The 24,721-nt window shown below is 42.6% G+C and overlaps 1 protein-coding gene and 1 long non-coding RNA gene across 38 annotated transcripts in view; one reads left to right on the forward strand and one right to left on the reverse strand.

The window, feature by feature from the left end:
• The window catches only part of LOC146395264 (uncharacterized), a 624,884-nt gene that overhangs the window by 128,151 nt on the left and 472,012 nt on the right, over nucleotides 1-24,721 (reverse strand). The window lies entirely within an intron of this gene.
• The window catches only part of CBFA2T2 (CBFA2/RUNX1 partner transcriptional co-repressor 2), a 168,022-nt gene continuing 149,922 nt past the window's right edge, over nucleotides 6,622-24,721 (forward strand). For all 37 annotated transcript variants that reach the window (XR_014832200.1, XR_014832197.1, XR_014832198.1 and 34 more), the window contains exon 1: nucleotides 6,622-6,817. Coding sequence is in view for 6 of the 37 variants with exons in the window: in XM_085003615.1 (XP_084859741.1) it covers nucleotides 6,784-6,817 (34 nt within the window). In the remaining 31 variants the exon portion in view is untranslated. The remainder of the gene's footprint in view (nucleotides 6,818-24,721) is intronic.

Raw genomic sequence — 24,721 nt, forward strand, 5'->3', positions numbered from 1 at the left:
AATGTCTATTTACTACATAGCAACAATCTAACTTCTAACATTATGATAGATTTTTATACTTATACAATAAAGTAATAATAATCATCAATTCCTAATGCCTACAAACTATATTGTAAAAACTAAATAATTTGCTGCCTAAATAAAGCATGCCAATATTATCTAAGATCATCATATGAAAAAACAGAAACCTCCCCAGAAGCTATTATTTTGGAAGAAGACAGCACGGAGCCATAGCTCCAAAGATAAGCTAAAGGCTAACAAACAAAAATAGGTTGAAGCTTAAACAGAGAATAATAAATTCCTTTCTTAAGGCAAAAAGAACACAGAGTTAAGGCACATAAGCAAGGCATGGATCAATTATTAAAAAACAAAAGAACAGAAGCCAAAGGTATGTATCTCCAGGTACTGGTCTCTAATGCCTGGTGCAGGTTTCGAGGCCTAGTGGATGTGCTGTTTTGCAGAGCCTTCTTCAGAATCTCCTGGACTGTGTCATCAGGCAGATTCCTTTCTTCAGAGTCCCCTGGACTTTGTCATCAGGTGGATTCCATTCTTGAAACTCGGCTCCCAACACACTTCTCTTATTTATTTAACAGATATTTATGGAGTGCCATCTCTGTCCCAGGAACTGGAGATACAGTGGTGAACAACAAAAAGATCCTGCTGTGTAGAATGGGGAACGATATCCAATCACTGTGATAGAATATGACAGAAGATAACGTGAGAGAAAGAATATATATGTATGACTGGGTCACTTTGCTGCATAGCAGAAATTGACAGAACACTTATAAATAAACTATAATAATAATAAAAAAAGAAACGCTTGTTTTAAAAGAGGCATTCCTATCATGGCTCAGTGGCAATGACCCCAACTGGTATCCATGAGGATTCAGGTTCAATCCCTGGCTCTGCTCAGTGGGTTAAGGATCTGGCATTGCTGTGAGCTGCAATGTAGGTCACAGATGTGGCTTGGATCTGGTGTTGCTGTGGCTGTGGTGTAGGCCAGCAGCTGTAGCTCTGATTCGACTCCCAGCCTGCGAACTTTATATGCCAAGGGTGTGGCCCTAAGAGGAAAAAAAAAAGAAAGAGAGAGAAAGTTTTTAGTGGAGCCTGAGAAAGAAGTATAGTAATCCAAGAATGGGAAAAGTAAATGCCAAATGACAAATGAGTTCTGTGCTGTGAATAAGAGGTTTGTGGTATTATAGGAGTGGATATTTGGAGGTCTGAGAGGTCTAGAGGGCTAGGGAGGGCTTCCCTGAGGAAGTACCAGATGAACTGACACCTGAAGGGTATATAGGAGTAAAGTGGCGGGTGGTTGTGTGGAAGGAGAAAGATGGTGCCCGGAGATGGCTGAGGTGAGGCTAGAGAGCCCTGATATACACTGGGACTCGAATCCTGTCTGGCTAGCGTGAGAGTGACAGAAATGCTGCATGGAGGTCAGCCATGTCTGACTTGGCAAGGCTGGACGAGTTTTTAGGAAGAAGACCTTTTCCTTTCCTCTGCCTATGGAGGGCTGCCTTTGTGGTTCCAGGCCTGGGGCCTTTCTGATCAGCAGAGTCTGTGAGAATGTGTTTCCAGATCAGTTTCTCACTTCATATTATTTTGACAGTAGCCTGCTTTGAGAACCACTCAAGTTATGGGCTAGTTTCTCACTACATGTTTAATGAATAAATTGGTGTTTATACGCCTGAATGTGGTATGGTGACAGAAAACTCTAAGTTCAGCATCTTTGACCAGGCAACCACTTCATAGTATGTGGTCTTGGGGAGGCTAATTACTGTCCCTTCTTGGGAGTTCCCTCCTGGTGCAGTGGGTTAAAAGATCCAGTGTTATCACTGCAACTGCTCGGCCATGGCACAGGTTGGATCCCTGGCCTGGGGACTTTCACATGCTGCAGACATGGCCAAAAAAAAAAAAAAAAAAGATCATCACTTCTTCATTCTGGACTTAATTCAGCAAGTTCTTAAATTCTTTTTTTTTGTCTTTTTAACTATTTCTTGGGCCGCTCTCACGGCATATGGAGGTTCCCAGGCTAGGGGTCCAATCGGAGCTGTAGCCACCGTCCTACACCAGAGCCACGGCAACTCGGGATCCGAGCCAAGTCTGCAATCTACACCATAGCTCACGGCAACGCCGGATCCTTAACCCACTGAGCAAGGGCAGGGATCGAACCCACAACCTCATGGTCCCCAGTCGGATTCCTTAACCACTGCGCCATGACGGGAACTCCCTTTTTTTTTTTTTAATTTGTTTATTTATTTATTTATTTTTGCTATTTCTTGGGTCGCTCCCGCGGCATATGGAGGTTCCCAGGCTAGGGGTCCAATCGGAGCTGTAGCCACCAGCCTACGCCAGAGCCACAGCAACGCGGGATCCGAGCCGTGTCTGCAACCTACACCACAGCTCATGGCAACGCCGGATCGTTAACCCACTGAGCAAGGGCAGGGACCGAACCCGCAACCTCATGGTTCCTAGTCGGATTCGTTAACCACTGCGCCATGACGGGAACTCCCCTTTTTTTTTTTTTTTAAATTTCAAGTCTGTACCTGCAGCATATGGAAGTTCCCAGGCAAGGGGTCGAATTGGAGCTGCAGCTGCCAGCCCACACCACAGCCACAGCGACAGCAATGTGGGATCTGAGCTGCATTTGTGACCTACACCACAGCTTGTGGCAACGCTGGTTACTTTATTTGCTGATCAAGGCCAGGGATCGAACCCAGGTCCTCATAGATATAAGTCAAATTCTCAACCCCCTGAGCCACAACGGGAACTCCCATTTCTTAAATTCTTTATAAGTATTTATTTAATGAATGCATCATAAAATATTCAAAGTGATGTTCAGTCATTATATATCAGATAGCTAAGTGCTGAGAGAAGGCACAGCAATATACAGTAAGATTCAAATGGTAAGATAATTCATTGACGATAATTTCTTTGAGCACCTACTGTTCCAGGCATGAAGGGTAGAGGCTAGGGGAGTGCTGGGTGAGAAAAGAGATGAGAAAAAGAATAAAATGCCAGCTGGGAGTTCCCACTGTGGCTCCACAGTAATAAAACCAACTTAGCATCTATGAGGATTCACTCCCTGGCCTCATTCAATGAGTTAAAAATCCAGCGTTGCCGTGAGCTGTGGTGTAGGTCCCAGACATGGCTTGGATATGGCATTGCTGTGGCTGTGGCATAGGCTAGCAGCTATAGCTCAGATTAGACCTCTAGGCTGAGAATTTCCATATGGCGCAGGCGTGGCCCTAAAAAGACAAAAAAAAAAAAAAAAAAATCCTGTAATAATGATAATAATTGTAACTTTTTTTTTTTTTTTTTTTTTTTTTTTTTTTTGCTGCTTTGCAGCATATGAAATTCCTGGGCCAGGGAGCAGATCCGAGCCATTGACCTATTGCCACAACTGTGGCAACATCAGATCCTTAACCCACTGTGGGGGGCTGAAGATTAAGCCTGTGTGTTGGAACTGAAGAGATGTTGCTGATCATGTTGCAGCACAATGGGAACTCCTGTAACACTTTAAAAATGTACCAAGCACTGTTCAGCAATCTTGTCAGCTAGGTACTATCGTGAGTCATTTGCTGAGGCTTAGAAAGGTAAGATGACTTGTCCAAATCTATATAGTTGATAAGTGTCAAGCCATAATTTTTATCCAGTTTGTCTGGCCTTGGCTTGTGGACTTAGATGTAGCACAATTTTAGAGTGTACATAGTATGTAGGTATTAAGAAAAATTATTATCCAAGAAAAATACAATTATCAAAAACTTGGAAGTAAAGCAAAAGAATAACTGCATGAAATTTGAATTTGCTTTTTCAGTTAATAAATTATGTCTTGGCAAACTTTTATCATCACAAATAGATCTATCTACTTTTTAAATGTTGCATACTATTCTCTATAGTGTATTTCACTAGTTCTCTACAAAGGGCAGCAAATTCCAGTGTTGTTGTTGTTGTTGTTGTTGTTGTTTTTGCCTTTTTGCAATTTCTTGGGCTGCTCCCGCGGCATATGGAGGTTCCCAGTCTAGGGGTCGAATTGGAGCTGTAGCCCCCGGCCTACACCAGAGCCACAGCAACGCAGGATCCGAGCCGCGTCTGCAACCTACACCACAACTCACGGCAACGCCGGATCGTTAACCCACTGAGCAAGGACAGGGATCGAACTCGTGTCTTCATGGATACTAGTCCGGATCATTACTGCTGAGCCACAATGGGAGGGACAGGGACCGAATGAGCAAGGGCAGGGACCGAACCCGCAACCTCATGGTTTCTAGTTGGATTCGTTAACCACTGTGCCAAGACGGGAACTCCAAGTGTTGTTTTTTTAAATAAATAATTCTGACAAACTTTTTTCCTATGTACCTTTTTTTTTTTTTTTTGGTCTTTTTAGGGCAGCACCCATAGCATATGGAAGTTCCTAGGCTAGGGATCGAATTGGAGCTGCAGCTGTGGGCCTACACCACAGCCATAGCAATGTCAGATCCCAGCTGTGGGCCTACACCGCAGCTCAGGGCAATGCCGGATTCTTTAACCCACAGAGTGAGGCCAGGGATTGAACCCATATCCTCATGCATACTCGTCTGATTCTTAACCCACTGAGCCACAACTGGAACTCCTCCTATGCATTTTTTGTGCACATGATTGAGTGTTTCTTTGGGATGAAGACACACAAGTGAAGTTTCCAATCTAATGCATGAAATATGGCAGCTCACTGATCGGTATTTTCCTTGTTATTGGAGAGACTGAGTATGTTTTAAGAATGTTTATTCGCCATCAGATTTTCTTTTCTGCATATTGTTTATTCATTCATTCATTTTTTTTTTTTTTTGTCTTTTCTTTTTTTTTTTTGTCTTTTTGCTTTTTCTATGGCCGCTCCTGTGACATATGGAGGTTCCCAGGCTAGGGGTCGAATTGGAGCTGTAGCCGCCAGCCTACACCACAGCTCACAGCGACGCCGGATCCTTAACCCACTGAGCAAGGCCAGGGATCGAACCTGCAACCTCATGGTTCCTAGTCAGGTTCATTAACCACTGTGCCTCGACGGGAACTCCCTTGTCTTTTTTGTCTTTTCCAGGGCCTCACACATAGCATATGGAGGTTCCCAAGCTAGGGGTCTAATTGGAGCTGTTGCTGCCGGCCTCTGCCAGAGCCACAGCAATGCCAGATCCAAGCCACGTCTGCAACCTACACCACAGCTCATGGCAATGCCAGATCCTTAACACACTGAGCAATGCCAAGAATCGAACCTGCAACCTCATGGTTCCTAGTCGGATTTGTTAACCACTGAGCCACGAAGGGAACACCATGTTTATTCATTCTTTGTTTTTTTGTTTTGTTTTTTGCCATATCCGAGGCATGCAGAAGTTCTGTGGCCAGGAATATCATGCTATAGCAGTGACCTGACCCACAGCAGTGACAATACCAGATCTTTAAGACACTTAGCCACCAAGGAACTCCTCTTTGTCCATTTTTCTATCAAATTATTTTTCTTATTAGTTTTAAGGAGTTCTTTATTTTGAATATTCTTTGTTGAATATGTTGCCAATATTTTATCTCAGTCCTTTGCTTATAAAAGACAAGCAAATCAAGAGAACTTTGTTTACAGTATCTTTGTACATAGAGGAGTTTGGAATTATTAATCTCTTGCTTTAATTTTAATCCCTGTTTTTGAGACTTTGGGAGGCAGAATAGTTCAGAGTAGCTCAAAGAACTGGGTCTTAAGTCAGAGTTCCTCGCTTCCAATCCCACCTCTGCTTTTTGCTAACAATAACCAGTGGATAAGGTATTTGGTGGAAAAATCCCTTTTTGCATTTGTAGAAAAGTGAGAATGATGATATTTTTCTCTCTCATTGTGAGGATTAACTGTATGGCGTGTATAAAAATAGCTCTACATAATGATAGCCAACAATTATTAATTTTATGGAAATGACATTTTATTTTTATATTTTTATTTTTATTTTTTGCTTCTTGGGGCTTCGCCTGTGGCATATGGAAGTTCCGGCTAGGGGTTGAATAGGAGCTTCAGCTGGGGGCCTACAGCACAATCATAGCAATGCATGATCCTCTGAGCTGCGTCTGCAATTTACACCACAGCTCACGACAACACTTGCCCGATACTTAACCCATTGAGGGAGGCCGGGGATCCAACCGGCATCTTCATGAATACTAATCAGAGTTTGTTACCACTGAGCCATAATGGGAACTCCTGGAAATGGCATTTCAGACATTTGAAACACTGCAGGCCAAAAAGGGGAAGTGACTCGCCAAACGACAGGCATAAAAAACGACTAGACCTTAATCTCTACAACTCAGGTGAGGCGGTGTCCCTCCCCCCTAAGCTCCTCCCCCTAGGGCTCCGCCTCTGGGCTCCAGTCACTTTCCTCACCACAGCAGGAATCCCAGTGTCTGAAGATTGGGCCGTGCACGTGATGGGCGCGCGTGACGCAGGCGGGGCGGGACTGAGAAGCAGGATGCTCCGGGATAGGGTGGTAGGTTCGCGCGGAAGGGGCGGGGCAGGTCAGGGGGTTGGAGTTTAGTGGGAACTCGTCTTGGGGCCGGGCTTCCGCGTGCGTTGGCCTGGCAGGCGAGAGCGCGCGGCGGGGCGTGCCAGGCGAACGGGGCGGGGCCATCTGGGGGGCGGGGCGGCGCGCGGCCTAACGGTGGCGTTGGCGGCGGCAGCAGCGGCGGCTCTGGGGTTGGAGAGCTTGGCGGCTTCAGGTCCCGCGGAGGCTCCTGCGAGGGACCCGGGCCGCCGGTGGAGGCGGAGGCGCTTGGCGTTGGCGCTCGGCGATGGTGGGCGTCCCCGGAGCGGCCGCCTTCCAGCGTAAGCGGGGCGGGAAGGCGGGCGGCTGAGGGGGGCGTGTGAGGGGCCTGCGGCTCCACAAGCGCGAGCTCCCGGGAGGCCCCCAGCGCGAGGCCGGGGTGGTAAACTGAGGCCCCAAGAAGGGCGGCAGATCCAAGGTCATGAGGCAGGCCGGGCCTTCCTGGGCTCCCGTGGCCGCCCGAGCGTCTCCTGCACTGCTCGAGGGCTCGGAGCTCATGGACTGAGCGAATCTGTGGGGACCGCGGCCTCGCAGCCGCGGCCGGGCTGGCGTCCATCGAACTTGCCCGCGGACAAGGATTGTTTTGTTCTCCCGGCTCCGGGGCCACAAAGTCCGACCCTGGAGAAGTAGTACACACGCCCAATTTCGAGGGGTGTGTGGCGGATGGTATAGGAAGCGAGGATGTTGCCTCCGAGGGGCCTGTTGAGTGCCGACTCAGGGGTTGGTCTGCCTGGGTTTCCATCCCGGTTCCCCCACTCACAGGCTGTGACCTTGGGTCTCTTCGAGCCTCGATTTCCCCTTCTGCAAAATGAAGATGTAAAGAGCATCTTCAGCCCCTCCCTACCCCAGTTGTGGGTTTTGTGTGTCCAAGTGGGAGGCTTGGCATGGACTTTAGCACATACACAAGTGTGGAAATTGTCATTACTATAATCGCTAATAAACCTCGTCCAGGGTGAACCTCACTTGGAAAAGCTTTAGATTGGTCTCTGGTTTTTTGTTTGTGTGAGATTTTAATTTTGTCTTTGGTTAGTCCTGCTTTATGATCCAATTGCTTTTCTTACCTCCATTTTTCCTTTTTAGCATTTATCTACTGTTCCTCCTAGAATCATAAGATCTTTGGGGGCGGGGTGGGTCTCTTAATAACAACGATAAAATTTTAATTGTTTCTTGTTACAGTAGCAATAATAGCCAACATTTTTTTTTGAGCAGTAGGCTTTTTGCATTCTATTCATTTAATATTTATTAAATCATCTATTAAGTAAAAAGTACCATTTTGGCTCTGGGAATATAGGAACAACTAGATAGACCAAACTCAAGCTTCGAGTTTATTTGGGAGGAGGGGGAAGAGACATGTTAAATGGGGAAACAAATCCATTTTGCATGTTTTTTTTCTTTAATCCTGATTATGGTATAAATAAGAGTTAAGTATTTGTGTAAGCCCATTTTGTAGAGGATGACACTGAGGAACAGAAGGAACCCTGTGGATCCAGCCTCAGAGCCCATGTTCTTCCACACATAAAAGGGACACTTTCCATAGCCTCTCTTTGTTTGATACCCATTAAAGGTTGGATTGAGGAAATGCAAAGTTGCTGCTTTTGATAGTTTGATCCATTCCTCTTGGAGCTTAGGTCTGACAAAGGTACACTATCTTTGTATAGTGAAAGGACCTTTTATCAGAACTTAAATTTTTTATACCCACATCTCTTTTATGCAGTGTTCAGTTTAAAATAGGCCCTAACATACAATTCTTGGTTCTGTTATGTAACTGAAGTTTGTTTTGTTTATTTATTTATAGTGTTCCTAAGAGAATTCTATATTACATTCCCAGGCAATGTGCTTAGTATACTTTGTCTCTTAATCTGGAAGCATATAGTAAGTTACATTAAAATGTTGAGAGGATTTTTTTTCAGTGAGGTTTTCATGTTACAGTTAGATTCAGCATTGACCATCTGCTAAGCACCAGGCTGTGTGCTGATGTAGGGCTTCCAAAGATGAATAAGAGCCGATTCTTGTCTCTAGAAGCTTACTTATAGTCTTGATTGGCTAATGATTTTAACTGAAGTTCTAGGCAAAGAGAATGCTGGAGCTCCGAGTCCCTGGAGGAATTAGTCTAGAGCAGTGGCCTTAGATGTTTTTAGTGTTTTTTGTATCAGTAAATACTGTTGAATATGCACACACATTATGTCATGTTTGTTTTAAATTACAATTGCAGTGTTGTCTGTACTTCCCAATATGTACATTTTATAACGTGCAAAAATAGACATCTTATAAAAGGATGGACTAAAACAAATACAAGTAGAAGTTCCAATATTGTCTTTCCACACCCTAGTGTGTGAATAGTAACTATGCCCCCTATGGTGGAGACCATTGATCTTGCAGTAGGACCTTTCCCTCAACCCATGATGTCTATTGAAATTCAATTCTGGACTTGTGCCTAGGTTGAAATCTTGGGGTCCAATCCTTACTAGCTTTGAGACTCTCAGTACATTACTTAACCTTTTTGTGCACTTTATTTTCCTCATCGGTTGAATTGAGATGATGAGGATTCCTCATTTGTGGTCTCTTGTGATGATTGATAATATGTATATATTAGTATAACATATATGTTAATGTATGTAAAGTACTTACACTGGTTAACACTATTTGGGGGGCTATTAGTGGCTGAAGATAGAAAGATGACTTGGAATCCCACAATCTAGTAGGGATCCTGCACAAGTACATGGATAATGATAAAGTGCTTCAAGTGCTCAAGTAAAAGCTTTTGTGAATGCAGAGTAGGCATAACTAATTGTTCTTTAAGGCTCCAACTAAGGTTCAGGTAAGGAGGTGACATTTGAAGCAGGTGTAAGGAGAGGGGCTTTTTCCAGGAGGATTGGCTAAAGGTATGGAGTAGAAACCGGGAGGCTGTTGAGGGGTTGGTGAGTAGTTCTCCAGAACTATTCAGGGAACCTGACTGAAGCTTGTATAGCTTGTTAATAGGGATAACTGAGTTCTGGCTGGAGTTGTGTCTGGCAGGGGCCAGATGGCAAGGAAGCCTGTTCTAGAACTTTTCATAGTACAACAGCTCTTTTATCTCTGGTGGCACTCATTCTGCCTTTTTAAGTTATCTAAGAATGTAAACTCCTAAATATCAGCTTCTTTGGGGTTATGATAGTATCTGCATTATTATGATTTTATTTTGTGTAGCAAGGTAAGTGGAAGGTCCATAAGCATGGAGAAAGGAATATTAATCCTTGGAGCTACCAAGAATTCTGAACAATTTTCAAGTGGAATGGGAGTTCCTGTTATGGCTCAGTGGGTTGGGTTAAGAATCTGACTAGTATCCATGAGGATCCAGGTTCTATTCCCTGGCCTTGCTCATCGGATTAAGGATCCAGCATTGCATGGAGTTCCCGTCATGGCTCAGTGGTAATGAACCAGACTAATATCCATGAGGACTCGGGTTTGATCCCTGGTCTCGCTCAGTGGGTTAAGGATCCAGCGTTGCTGTGAGCTGTGGTGTAGGTCACAGACGGGGCTCAGATCCAGGGTTCCTGTGGCTGTGGCGTAGGCCGGGAGCTATAGCTCTGATTTGCCCCCTAGCCTGGGAACTTCCATATGCTGCAAGTGTGGCACTTAAAAAAAAAAAAAAAAAAAAGAAGAAGTGGAGTGATAAATGATCATTGTTATTAGTGAAAAACTCACAAATATTTTATGATAGACCCTGTGCATTATTATTCAAAAGGTGTGGGGGGAGTTCCCGCCGTGGCGCAGTGGTTAACGAATCCGACTAGGAACCATGAGGTCGCGGGTTCGGTTCCTGCCCTTGCTCAGTGGGTTAACGATCCGGCGTTGCCGTGAGCTGTGGTGTAGGTTGCAGACGCGGCTTGGATCCCGCGTTGCTGTGCCTCTGGCGTAGGCTGGTGGCTACAGCTCCGATTCAACCCCTAGCCTGGGAACCTCCATATGCCGCGGGAGTGGCCCAAGAAATAGCAGCAACAACAACAACAACAACAAAAGACAAAAAGACAAAAGACAAAAAAAAAAAAAAAAAAAAAAAAAAAGGTGTGGGAACTGTTATATTCAGTCTCTCTTTCTTTATCTGGCACTTAACCCATCAGGATGAAAGTAGAGATGTAAAAGTGCCAAAAAGGCTTCTCTGAAGCTGAATTAGCAGCCTTCCATTTGCTCCTCAAGGTCCGTTCTCCATCCTTTCCCATCCTGTTCTCTGGTCTGGGAAGCAGACTTACTTAGAATACATCAACTGGCTTCCATCCCATCTGAGGTTATGAATTTACTCTGCTCCTTTCCTATGGATGTTGTCTCTGGCTGGCTGTTTGGCTTGACTGCAGATTACTTGGGAGTTCCCTTTGTGGCTCAGCAGTTAACGAACCCGACTAGGATCCATGAGGATGTGGGTTCGATCATTCGCCTCACTCAGTGTGTTAAGGATCTGGCATTGCCATGAGCTGTGGTGTAAGCTGGGCAGTTGTAGCTCTGATTTGACCCCTAGCCTGGGAACTTCCATACGTGGAGGGTATGGCCCTAAAAAGGCAAAAAAGGGGAAAAAAAAAAGATTGCTTGTTCCTCTAAAGGTGGTTCTTCCTACATGCCATGACTCACACTCCTATGTTTGGAAAGTTTATGATTCCTTTGTTGCTTGGGCTTAGAGGTACTCTCACTAGACCCAGGATACTTAATCTGAGCCTAGCTCATAGCAGTTTTAAAAGCAACTAATGCTTATGCACATGGTGGTATATGGAATGACTGGCCAGTGGGGACCTGCTATGTAGCGACAGGAACTCTACCCAGTATTCTGTGATAATCTGTATGGGAAAAGAATCTGATAAAGAGTGGATATGGGAGTTCCCATCGTGGCGCAGTGGTTAACGAATCCGATTAGGAACCATGAGGTTGCGGGTTCGGTCCCTGCCCTTGCTCAGTGGGTTAACGATCCGGCGTTGCCATGAGCTGTGGTGTAGGTTGCAGACGCAGCTCAGATCCCGCGTTGCTGTGGCTCTGGCGTAGGCCAGTGGCTACAGCTCCGATTCGACCCCTAGCCTGGGAACCTCCATATTCCGCGGGAGCGGCCCAAGAAATAGCAACAACAACAACAACAATAATAACAACAACAAAAAAGACCAAAAAAAAAAAAAAAAAAAAAAGAGTGGATATGGGGGGGCAGGCTGGGTCACTTTGTTGTACAGCAGAAATTATCATAATTTTATAAATCAACTATACTTCAATAAAACTTTTTTAAAAATGAGAAGGAAAAGAAAACCAACTAATGTAGATGGAGAGGAGAGAGGCTACCCCAGGTTAAGCATACCGACAGTGAGAGACAGGGTCTCATCCTTTCCTGTGGAATTAGCTACTGTGCCACATTGATGTCTTCAGTCATTTTCCCCCCGAACTGTTGGGTATGAAAAAAATTAGGAGTAAAATTAAAAACACCCATAATCTGTGACCACATAATTAAGATTAGTTAAATAGTAGTAGCCTGTTTTAAAAGGCAAGGATGGGAGTTCCCATTGTGGCTCAGCGGAAACAAATCTGACTAGTATCCATGAGGACACAGGTTCAATCCCTGGCCTTGCTTAGTGGGTTAAGGGTCTGGTGTTGCCGTGAGCTGTGGTGTAGGTCGAAGATTGGCTTGGATCTGGTGTTGCTGTGGCTGTGGTGTAGGCTGGCGGCTACAGTTCTGATTCGACCCCTAGCCTGGGGACTTCCCTATGCCTCAGGTGCAGCCCTAAAAAGCAAAAGCAAAAAAAAAAAAAAAAAAAAAATGCAGGGATATAACTGAGGCAGGTTGTTTGGCCTAATGGTAAAAGCAGAATTTGGAGACAGACTTTGGGTTTAAGGCCGTGTTCAAACTGGGAAGTTAATCAACTTCTGAGACCTCTGAGACTTAGTTGTTTGTTTTATCTATAAATGATGGTAACTCCTACCTAGTAATAATAATAACTAATACTGAATGTTTATTTTGGGCCAGATACCATGCCAAGCATTATATATACCTTGCGCCTTTTAATCTTCCACTCTTATTTAGATATATATCCTATTTTGCAAATTAGGAAATTGACTCAGATGTCATAGAGCTAGTAAATGACCAAGTCAAGATTAAAATCTAGATCTGGAGTTCCCATTCTGGCTCAGTGGGTTAAGAACCCGCATAGTGTCTGTGAGATGCAGGTTTAATCCCTGGCCTCGCTCAGTGGGTTAAGGATCCGGCATTGCCACAGGCTGCTATGTAGGTCACAGACTCGGCTCCGATCTGCCGTTGCTGTGGCGTAGGCCGGCAGCTGTAGCTCCGATCAGATCCCTAACCTGGGAACATCTGTATGCTGCAGGTGTGGCCCTAAAAAGTAAAAAAAAAAAAAAAAAAAGCAGAGAATTTGGGTATTAAGCCTGTTGTGTAGGGTATGCAAATCCAAACTATCATCAGTTATTTGAATTTAATGAAAGCTTTTAAACAGAAAGAATGGTTTAAATCATGGCATACAATGGATGAATGTAGCACTAGGTTACAGATAAGTTAATTTATTAAGTTCATTTCTCCTACAGGATAAGGAAAGCAGGAGGAAAGAGGGGGGAAAGTAAGATTTCTTACCTGCTGGATTTATCTTCAATCCTTAGTTTAGAGCATTGTTTTGAACCTTGTATTATAGAAAGTGATCACTCAGTTGTAAAGATTTACTTTGGGAGTTCCCGTCGTGGCGCAGTGGTTAAGGAATCTGACTGGGATTCCTAGTGGGTTCAATCCCTGGCCTTGCTCAGTGGGTTAAGGGTCCAGCGTTGCCATGAGCTGTGGTGTAGGTCGAGGATACGCCTTGGATTCTGAGTTGCTGTGGCTGTAGCATATGCCAGCAGCTACAGCTCCGATCAGACCCCTAGCTTGGGAACCGCCATATGCCTCGGGAAGCGGCCCTAGAAAAAGAAAAAAGACAAAAAAAAAAAAAAAAAGATTTACTTAAAATCCCTGAAAGTTCGAAGGCTAATGAGAGAGAATCTCCCCTAGTTATTGTTTCTGCTTTAGTAAGATTACAAAGAAGGGGGGATGCAGCTTGCTAAGGCCGTATTGACTGGCCTCATGTGCAATATGAGCTAGTATATGTACATGTGACAGAGCCTGTCTCTGGGTTTTATTATGGCTGGTTAAGTAGCTTTTGCCTCTGTCTCTGGTTTCTGTCTCTGGCTCCTTGAAGTCCTTGAGGCTATCTGAAATTATAGGGGCTGGGGTATCATAAATTAAACTTGTGAAGTGAGTCTATAGCAGGTATGTTAACTGAATCTGATTTTAAGTTCACTTGAATTCTTTTTAAAAAAAAAGTCTTTGCTAGATTTTTCTGTTGGGTGCTTTTCACGTATGTCATCTCATGTAATTCTTAGAACATCCTTGGGAGGGAGGAGTTAGTATATCTGCTTTACAGGTGAGGAAATAAGACTCAGAGAAGTTAAATAAATTTCCCTAGGTCACACAGTTAATCAGTAGCAGATGCACTATTCACACTTAGTTCAGTCTTGATATCGAATTCATCAAGATGAGTCCAAAACCCACTATTTGTTACTCTCTATCACATGGCTCCTTCTTTTTACTAGCTAGACTTGTGGTCTTTAGACGAGTGTACCAGAGCTCCCTGAAGATACTTGATTTCCCATCATTTTTCTTCAACAACTTTCTTTCTCTAACATCTTATTTAAAAAGGTCCTGGGGATGGATATGATTTAAAGACTGCTATATTAGATCTTGGTCTTGTTTAGAAGTATCCTGAATTGGCCTCAGTGATGAATTAAAAACAAAAAAACAAAAAGGCAGCAGAAACTCTCAGCAGCCTTTACCAATTCATCCCATATGTTTCCTGATTTTAGCAGTGAAGCAGATGATGGCAATGAACATCAAAAGCCCAAGAAATGTCCATGCTAATTTTACATGGCCCTGTGAGGACTGTCAAATATGGATCATCAAATATGGTATATGAACTATGCAGTGAACCTTTGCTTTGGAATGTGGCTCTTAAAAATATAGTTCTATCCTTTTATTTTATATTGCTGTAATTAAATGCAGAAATCAAAGTAAAATTCAGAATAACTCAGAGCTGGATATCCTTCTGTCTGAATTGATAGCTTTGGAGTTGGCTAGACCTTTCAATTAAATTAGCTGATGGCGACAAATATGTAATCTGACCTCTCCAGCAATGCAAGTGAAATGTTAATACCAGGCATAGCACTGCTCCCCTGACACACTTCTTTGACCTTTTCCTCTCTTAACAAATGTTTCCCTTATTTCTTTGTTAACTTAGCCATCTCCATGCAGAGGTTCTGCCTGCTTTTAATTTTTTGAAGCCATATGAGAACAGATGTTCAAACAGCACAGATTTATTAATTTTTATTCCTAGACCTACACTAATCAAAATCACCATTTCCGCTAATTCACATATCATTTTTAGCTAGTTTACTGTCCCCTTACCACTACCCATCCTCTCTCTCCCCTCCCCTCAATAAATGCTAAAATACTAGTGACATTTTCTCCACCAAAAATGTGGCAGGGAGTTCCCTTTGTGGCTCAGCGGTTAACGAACCCCGCTAGGATCCATGAGGATGTGGGTTCAATTCCTGGCCTCACTCAGTGGGTTAAGGATCCAGCATTGCTGTGAACTGTGGTATAGGTCGCAGATGTGTTGGATCTGGCATTGCTGTGGCGTAGGTTCAACCGCTAGCCTGGAAACTTCCATATTGCTGTGGGTGCAGCCCTAAAAAGACCAAAAAAAAAAAAAAAAAAAAGTGGCAGGCTTATTTTTTTCCTCTTATTGAGAAAGTAATTATGTCATTCATTTTGTTTTCATCTTGAGAAGTGTAGTTAGCCTTGCAGGGAGGAGGCAGGCAGAAAAGCAAGTCCTCTTTATGGCTGAGATTAAAAGAAAAGGTGGCTTGAGGGTGGGAAGTTTTTTTTTTCCGTGAAGCTGTTAAAATCACTAGGTAATACAACACTGCACGTTCAGCAGTTCCATGAAAAGTTGGATTTTGATCTCTTTTTTATTTTTGACTGCATTTATGGGGAAGTTCCCAGGCCAGGGATTGAACCCACGCCACAGCAGTGACCCAAACTGCAATAGTGACAACACTGATCCTTAACCTACTGAGCCACAGAGAACTCTAGGAGAGGGAAGTTCAGAGTGGTGAGGGAGGGGGAAAAGTGAAGTCTTAGGTCCTCTGTCATTCTTTCACTAGCCGCCTGGAGCTCCTTAGAACTCAGGATCTCTAGTTTTCATAAGCTCCCTCTTTTTTGAAATTTTTATTTTCTTTGTTTTTGGCCACCCTGAGGCACATGGAGTTCCTGGGCCAGCGATCAAATCTAAGCTGCATTTGCAACCTAAGCCACAGCTGTGGCAACACTGGATCCCTAACCGCTATGCCAGGCTGGGGATTGAACCTGTGTGCCAGAGCTCCCAAGACACTGCCAATTCCACTGCATCACAGTAAGAACTCCCCTTTTTTGAAATTTTTGTTTATTTATTGGACCACATACATGGCATATAGAAGTTCCTGGGCCAGGACTTGAATCTGAGCCACAGCTACGGCAGTGCTTGCTCCTTAACCCACTGTGCCACAGCAGGAACTCCCATTAGCTCCTCTATAATTTTCCCTTGATAGTTTGGTCTGGCTAAGTGGTTTGAACTATAATCTCTCCATATATATGTTATATATATGTGTGTGTATGTACGTATGTATATGTACGTATATATATGTAATAATTTATCTTCTGGATGCACCCGCTGTATACAAAAGTTCCCAGGTTAGGGATAGAATCTGAGACACAGGTTCGACCTGAGCCACAGCTATGACAAGCCAGATTCTCCCTTCCTTCCTTCCTGCCTTCCTATTTTTTTGTTATAGTTGATTTAACAAAGCCAGATTCTTAATCCAGTGTGCCTTCAGGGAATTCCTCAAACTTTTTACTTTGACATAATTTCAAACTTAGGAAAAAGTTTCAAGAGTATTATTTATTTATTTTTAGAAAGGAAGATGTAAAACTGTCTTTATTTGCATATGGCATGATCTTTTTTTAATATAGAAAATCCTAAGGAATCCACAAATGCAAAAAACAAGGAATTATTAGAATTTTAATACAAGTTAAGCAAGGTTGTAGTATACAAGGTCAATATACAATATATTAGCAATAAACAGTCCAAAAATAAAACAATTCCCACTTACAATTGCATAAAAAAGAGTAATAGACTTAGGGATGCATTTAATAAAAGAAGTGCAAGACTTGAATATTAAAAACTATAAAACACCATTGAAAAATTAAAGAAGACCTAAATAAATTGAAAGAAATTCCATGATTATAAGTTGAAAGACATAATATTGTTAAGATGGCAGTACTGCCCAAATTAATCTACATATTCAATGCAATCTTTTATTTTTTATTTTTCTTTCTTTTTTTTTTGCTTTTTAGGGCTGCACCTGTGGTATATGGAAGTTCCCAGGCTAGGGGTCAAATCAGTGCAAGAGTATTATTAAAATACCTGTATGCCATTTAATTGATGCCCTAAATGTCAGAATTTGACTGTATTTTCTATATTCTTTTTTTATATGCACATTATTTTTTGAACTATTTAGAGTAAGTTTCAGATGTGATATCTCTTTACCCGAAATAACATAATTTCCAATAAACTAGGACATTCTCTTAGGTAAATCACAAAACTATACTTACCAAAATGAGGAAAAAGTTGATACAATATTACTATCTAATATATGACTTATTAAAATTTTGCCATTTGTTACAATAATGTTCCTTAGAGGAAAAAAAATTTTTTTTTTCTGGTCTAAGATCCAATCCAGGATCACATGTTATATTTAATTGTCTGGTCTCTGGTCTCCTCCCATTTGGAAGAATCCTTCAGTCTTATTTTTCATGACCTTGTCTTTTTTGAATAGTGTAAGCCATTTATTTTGTAAAGTGTCCCTCAATTTGAATTTGTCTTCCTTATGAATAGATTCAGGAGTTCCCATCATGGCTCAGTGGTAAACGAACCCAACTAGTATCCTTGAGGTCGAGGGTTCGATCCCAGGCCTTGCTCAGTGGGTTAAGGATCCAGTGTTGCCGTGAGCTGTGGTGTAGGTCAAAGATGCGGCTCAGATCCCACGTTGCTATGGCTCTAGTGTAGGCCAGCAGCTGTAGCTCAGATTCGACACCTAGCTGGGAACTTCCATATGCTGAAGATTTGGCCCTAAAAAATAAAATTGATTCAGATTATGCATTTTGGCAGGAATATCACAAAGTGATGTTGTGTCCTTCTCATTGCACCGTATCAGAAGGCACATGATGTCCATTTGTTCAGTACTGATGATGTTAACTTTAATAACTTAAGTGATGTCTGTCAGGTTCTTCCACTGTAGAGTTTTAATATTTTCCTTTTTAATTAGTAATGTTACAGGAGATACTGAGTCCATGTAAATATCTAGTTTTCATCAAATTTTTACCCACTGGTTTTAGCATCTATTGATGATGTTTACTCTAGTCAGTTATTACTGTGATAGTTGTGCTGTGATCTTCAATCAGTTCTTCTTTGTTTATTAGTTGATATTTCTATTGTAGAGCATTTTCTTAGTTTTATTTGTATATATTAATATGGATTCTTATTTTATTCAGCAGGTTATAACCTGTTAGCATCATTATTCATTGTGGTGTTCACATTGTCTCAGATTTGGCCAGTGTGAACTCCCTTTAAGCTAGCTTTTGACAAGTTCCCAACATTCTTGAGCCATTTCCTTACTTTTTGGCACAAAAAAGATATCCCAGGATTATGTTATCCTCCTTCCTGAGCTTTAGAATCAGCCATTTCTCCAAGATATTTCTCTTCTAATTACTGTTAGTGGAGAAAATTATTTAGAAATCAAGATCTGGAGTTCCCATTGTGGCCCAGTGGTTAACGAATCTGACTAGTATCCATGAGGACATGAGTTTAATCCCTGGCCTTGCTCAGTGGGTTAAGGATCCAGCGTTGCTATGAGTTGTGGCGTAGGTTGCAGATGCGGCTTGGATCCTGAGTTGCTGCGGCTGTGGTGTAGGCCAGCAGCTACAGCTCCAATTCGACCCTTAGCCTGAGAACCTCCATATGCTGCGGGTGTGGCCCTAAAAAGACAAAAAATAAGTAAATAAGTAAAAATCAAGATCTGGTTGCTATGTGTGCTTATTGCTGTGAGATGTCATTGCTGCTAGATTCTCTTTTTATTTTTTTATTTTTTGGCTGTACCTGTGGCATATGAAAGTTCCCAGGCCAGAGGATCGAATCTGAGCCACAGCTGTGACCTACACTGCAGCTGCAGCAATGCCTGATCATTAACCTACTGCACCACAGTGGAAACTCCTTTAGATCCTCTTAATGGGCAGAGCTAAGAAATCTGTTTATGTGTGTGTGTGTTTATATGTAGTGTGTGTATATATATATGTACATATACACACACATCTAAATTTCTTTCTTTCTTTCTTTCTTTCTTTTTTTTTTTTTTTTTTGGTCTTTTTGCCTTTTCTAGGGCTGCTCCTGCGGTATATGGAGGTTCCCAGGCTAGGGGTCTAATCAGAGCCGTAGCCACCGGCCTACAGCACAGCCACAGCAACTCGGGATCTGAGCCACGTCTGCAACCCACACCACAGCTCACAGCAATGCCGGATCCTCGACCCACTGAGCAAGGCCAGGGATCGAACCTGCAACCTCATGGTTTCTAGTCGGATTCGTTAACCACTGCGCCATGACGGGAACTCCTAAATTTATTTCTATATTCATATCTACAAGTAATAAAAGCTGAAACTGAACAAAGGCTTCTTTTCTGCTTGGTGCAGAAAGCCAAGCTCTGACAGTGGGAGTTTGCAGCAAAGTAAAGATTTATTGCAGGGTGCCAAGCAAGGAAGTGGGATCCATTCCAACCTGGTCTTCGAATTAGGTTTGTTTGTTTGTTTGTTTGTTTGTTTGTTTTTCAGGGGAAGAACAAAAAGACTGGGAATAATTATCCTCTTGTGACATTTCTTTGACATTTCTTCTTTAATTTTTAAATTTTGTGGCTGGGAGTTCCCGCTGTGGTGCAACGGGATCAGCAACAAATCTGGAGTGTTGGGGTGCAGGTTCTACCCTAGCCTAACACGATGAGTTAAAGATCTGGTGTTGCTGAAACTGTGGGCTTGGATCTGATCCCTGACCCCGGACCATAGGGTAGCCGAAGAGAGAAAAAATAGAGTATATGGAAGTTCCTGGGCCAGGGATTGAATCCGAGCCACAGCTGCAACCCATACCACAGCTGTGGCAGTGTTGGTCCTTCAACCCACTGTGCTGGGCCAGGAATCAAACTCTGCAGCGACGCATGCCACTGTACACTGTAGTTGGATTCTTAACCTACAGTGCCATAGCGGAAACTCCCCGTTGACATTTCCTAATTGTAATTTTGGGAGTCAGGATGTTCTGGTTTACGGTTCTCTAGCCAGAGTGATCCCTGGCTCCGGGTCTGTTAGCTTATTTTGCTCTGGAGAAGTAACCTGAGTTGGTATGTTAATTATGATGTCTCTAATAGCAATTTTACTACCTTAACAGTGTTATTGACAGTGGCAGTTTTAGTCATCTGACTCTGGTTGATTAGTGTTCAGTTAGCGCAGGATTGAGGTCAAAGAGGACAAGAAAGGGAAAAAAGTTTTGGATAGAAAGATTAATGATAAACTTGATAAGGGAAGTCAGTTTCACATTTGTGTGTTCAGACTAATATCTCCAATACCACACACAACCTTTTCCATATTTGTAAACCCCTTCTCTTACCTGGGGCTTGTAAGCCTAACTCACATAATCCACATAAATGTAAGTGCTCAATCTTAGAATATATAGAAAATAGCTCCAGGATTGCTAACCCATATTACTGTGAAATACCTACCATATAGAGTTCAGTTAGTAAACCCCTTTGTTTACAGGTTTTGTTTTGTTTGCCATTAGTCTGAGGGTATATGGTCAATATATTGTATTCAGAAGTTATTCTGCGGTAGCTCCTCAGTGATTTAAGATGCAGTTCAATTTACAGAAATTTGATGTGTACTTTTAAGAACAAGTTTATTAGAATTTCCATCATGGCTCAGTGGAAATGAGTGTAACTAGTATCCATGAAGATGCAGATTCAATCCTGGCCTTGATCAGTGGGTTAAGGATCCAGCATTGCCATGATCTGTGGTGTAGGTCACCGAGGTGACTCGAATCTGGCATTGCTGTGGTGTAGGCCAATGGCCTTAAAAAAAAGACCAAAAAAAGGAAAAAAAAAAAGAAATTTATCACATAAAGTGAGAAATGTGTGAAAAAAGTATTCTAAAATACACTATATGATTTATTTTTCTTTCTTTTCTTTTCTTTATTATTATTAGTTTTTTTTTTTCTTTGGCCTTTTAGGGCAGCACCGGTGGCATATGGAAGTTCTCAGGCTAGGGGTTGAATCAGAGCTGCAGCTGCCAGCCTACACTACAGCCACAGCAGCATGGGATCTGAGCCTCATCTGTGACCTACACGACAGCTCACAGCAACTCCAGATCCCTGACCCACTGAGTGAGGCCAGGGATGGAACCCACATCCTCATGGTTACTAGTCAAATTTGTTTCTGCTGTGCCATAACAGGAATTCCTGGTTTTTTGATTTTTCTTGGTGCTTCTGTTTCGGTAGAATTTCAGAATAACTTGAAATTCTTAATTTCAAATAAATCTCAGTATTTCCATTCATCTTTTGGAAGTGCATTTGATTGACTCTCAGTGGTGGAGTGTCTTCCATACCCTAGGTAAATAGTTTTTAAATTTTTTATGGTTCTGATAATTTGTAGCTGCTGACTTGTTGGTTTTGTCACATAGTGCCAATTTTTTTTTCTTATAAAAAGCATTGATTTGCTACTGAGTGGCTTACCTTGGAAACTCCAAAGGAGGAATTTTAGTGTACTAATTTTTCAGATATATTTGCAGGTGAGAACTATAGGTTGCCCTTTCTGGGGCTTTAGAATGGAGAGAACAGAAGGAAGAAATTTGGTGATGACAAATAAAAGTCAGGTAATGGTGACTACTGGAATGAGCACTGTCAATAATACTGATTCCTTAGAAAAGAGAAGCACCCTGTCTTTTTTTGAGGGGGGGGTGGTCTATTTAGGGCCACACCTGCGGCATATGGAGATTCCCAGGCTAGTGGTCGAATTGGAGCTGTTGCTGCCAGCCTACACCACAGCCACAGCCACGCCAGATCTGAGCTGCGTCTGCGACCTACACCCAGCTCACGGCAATGCCAGATCCTGAACCCAACTGAGCAAGGCCAGAGATCAAACCCGCAACCTCATGGTTCCTAGTCAGATTCGTTTCCACTGTGCCATGATGGGAACTTCCCACCCTGTCTTTTGATGTTAGCAACAACCTTCTTTAGTACTGGATGAAGAGAGAGAGTGGTTTCTCTGAAAACATGGCATCTCTGGTAACAGTTGTTAGGTGTTTTAGCTGAAATTTCTTAAGCAAATACTTAACCAAGTTGAGTGTAGATATTGTGATAATTTAGGATTCCCCCCCCCCCCAACCCCAGATGTGCAGATGGAGTAGTTTCTTTTTTTCAGTCAGGTTTTTTGGGCTATAATCTACATTCAGTAAAATTTACTCTTTTTAAGGGTACAGTTCTATGAGTTTTGACAAATGTATACAATAGTAATCATCATACCAATCAAGATATAGATTATTTCCATCGTCCCTGAAAGTTCTCTCATGCGCCTTTCCCCTCATTTAGGAGCCCCCTGTAACTACCATACTGATTTTTGTCCCTCTAGTGGGTTTTTTTTCCCCCTTTTTCTAGTTTTTGTCTTTTCCATGTCATATAAATGGAACCATACAATATGTAGCCTTTAGATCTGATTTCTTTTACTTACTATAAATCTTTTGAGAGTCATCCATGTTATATGTATCTGTAGTTCCCTTTTATTGCTGAATCGAATCCCAGTGTATGGATATACCATGATTTAAAAAAAAAAAATCTGGAGTTCCCGTCGTGGCGCAGTGGTTGACGGGTCCGACTGGGAACCATGAGGTTGGGGGTTCGGTCCCTGCCCTTGCTCAGTGGGTTAATGATCCGGCATTGCCGAGAGCTGTAGTGTAGGTTGTGGATGCGGCTCGGATCCTGCGTTGCTGTGGCTCTGGCGTAGGCCGTGGCTGCAGCTCCAGTTCGACCCCTAGCCTGGGAACCTCCATGTGCCATGGGAGTGGCCCAAGAAATAGCAAAAAGACAAAAAAAAAAAAATTTAAAAAAATCTGTCTAGGAGTTCCTGTCGTGGCGCAGTGGAAACAAATCTGACTAGGAACCATGAGGTTGCAGGTTCCATGCCTGGCCTTGCTCTGTGGGTTAAGGATCCGGCGTTGCCCTGAGCTGTAGTGTAGGTCACAGACACGGCTCAGATCTGGCATGGCTGTGGCTCTGGCATAGGTCGGCGGCAACAGCTCCAATTAGACCCCTGGCCTGGGAACCTCCATATGCCATGGGTGTGGCCCTATAAAGACAAAAAAAGCAAAAAATCTGTGTACCAGTTAATGGACATTTGGGTTGTTTCCTGTCTTTTTTTAAATTAAAAAAAATTTTTTTGTTTTGACTTTTTGTCTTTTTAGGGCTGAACCCGTGGCATATGGAAGTTCCCAGGCTAGGGTTTGCATCAGAGCTGCAGCTATCAGCCTACACCATAGCCACAGCAACACCAGGCCCAAGTTGTATCTGAGACCTGCACTATAGCTCATGCCAATGCCAGTTCCTTAACCCACTGAGCGAGGCCAGGGATCAGACCTACATCCTCATGGGGTACTAGTTGGATTCTTAACCCGCTGAGCCACAGCAGGAATTCCCAAAATTTTTAAAATTTTTAAAAAATTTTATTTCTGTCTGTGCCTGCAGCATGCAGAAATTCCTGGGCCAGGATTCAAGCCCACACCACAGCAGTGACCCGAGTTGCTACAGTGATAACACTGGATCCTTAACCCACTAGGCCTCCAGGGAAGTCCTTTTTTTCCCGTTTTGATGATTATGAATGGAGCTCTAAACATCTATGCCCAAGTCTATTACAGATATATGTCTTTTATTTCTCTTGGATAAATACCTAGGAGTGGTATTGCTGGGATCTATGGTAATTTCATATTTAACTTTTTAAGAAACCCCCAAAGTATTTTCCAAAGTGGCTGCACCATACCATTTGGTATTTTGCATTTTTTATTTTCTTAAGGCCGAACCTGTGGCATATGGAAGTTCCCCAGGCTAGGGGGATGAATTGGAGCTGCAGTTGCTGGCCTCCACCACAGCCATGGCAACAAGCCGCATATTCCACTTACGATTTACACTGGATCCTTAAGTGAGGATCCTTGAGCAAGGCCAAGGATCAAACCCGAAACCTCACAGACACTATGTCAAGTTCTTAACCTGCTGAGTCACAATGGGAACTCCTGTTTTGCATTTCTACCGGTAATGTGTGAGTTCCATTTGCTTTTTGGGTGTTTCATTTTGTTTTAGTTCAGAATTAGTTGTTAAGATAACAGTATATCTGGGTTAAACCAGTTTTGTTTGTCTAGTTTCTACTTATGAAAGGCATATTCTCTGTTGTATAATTTAGAGCCTCACACTATATTTTTTTTTTGTATTGGAGTTAGCACAGTCATTTCTTATTTATATATCATTAACAGAGATAATAGCAGCCATCACTTATATATCAGAATAACTTTCACATATCTAATTTTTACAGCATTCAGGTGAGGTAGGAGGTAGTATTCTCATCCTTCTATTTCATAAAAGATTTAGAAGTCAGGTGATTTGCATAGCTAGAATGCAAGGATGTAGGTTTTGGGGAGTTGGAGCTGTGAGGGGACATTTTGTTTCTCTTTAGTTAGAATGTAGGAAGTGAACCATTCCATTGCTTCCTTTTATCTCCAGCTCACAAGCAGTGCAGCCTTGGAAAGTCCATATTCGGATTTTGAGTGTGTTTTATATGTGAAACGGGGACAGCCATATTTTCTGTCTACCTGACAAGTAACCACCTGACAAGATGATAATCAATTGAGGGGATGTAAAAGCATGTTCTGGACGCTTACTACATTAGTGATTTTGTAATATGTGAATAAGAAGTTTAAACAACACAGATAAAGTAAAAATCCCTTTCCCATTCTTAGGTGAAGACTTTCCTTTAAC

This window comes from Sus scrofa, chromosome 17 (assembly GCF_054392235.1).
Source record: "Sus scrofa isolate SSC_HxYL_T2T_F1_AM1 chromosome 17, Sscrofa_HxYL_maternal_Yorkshire_Landrace_v2.0, whole genome shotgun sequence".
Taxonomy (NCBI): domain Eukaryota; kingdom Metazoa; phylum Chordata; class Mammalia; order Artiodactyla; family Suidae; genus Sus; species Sus scrofa.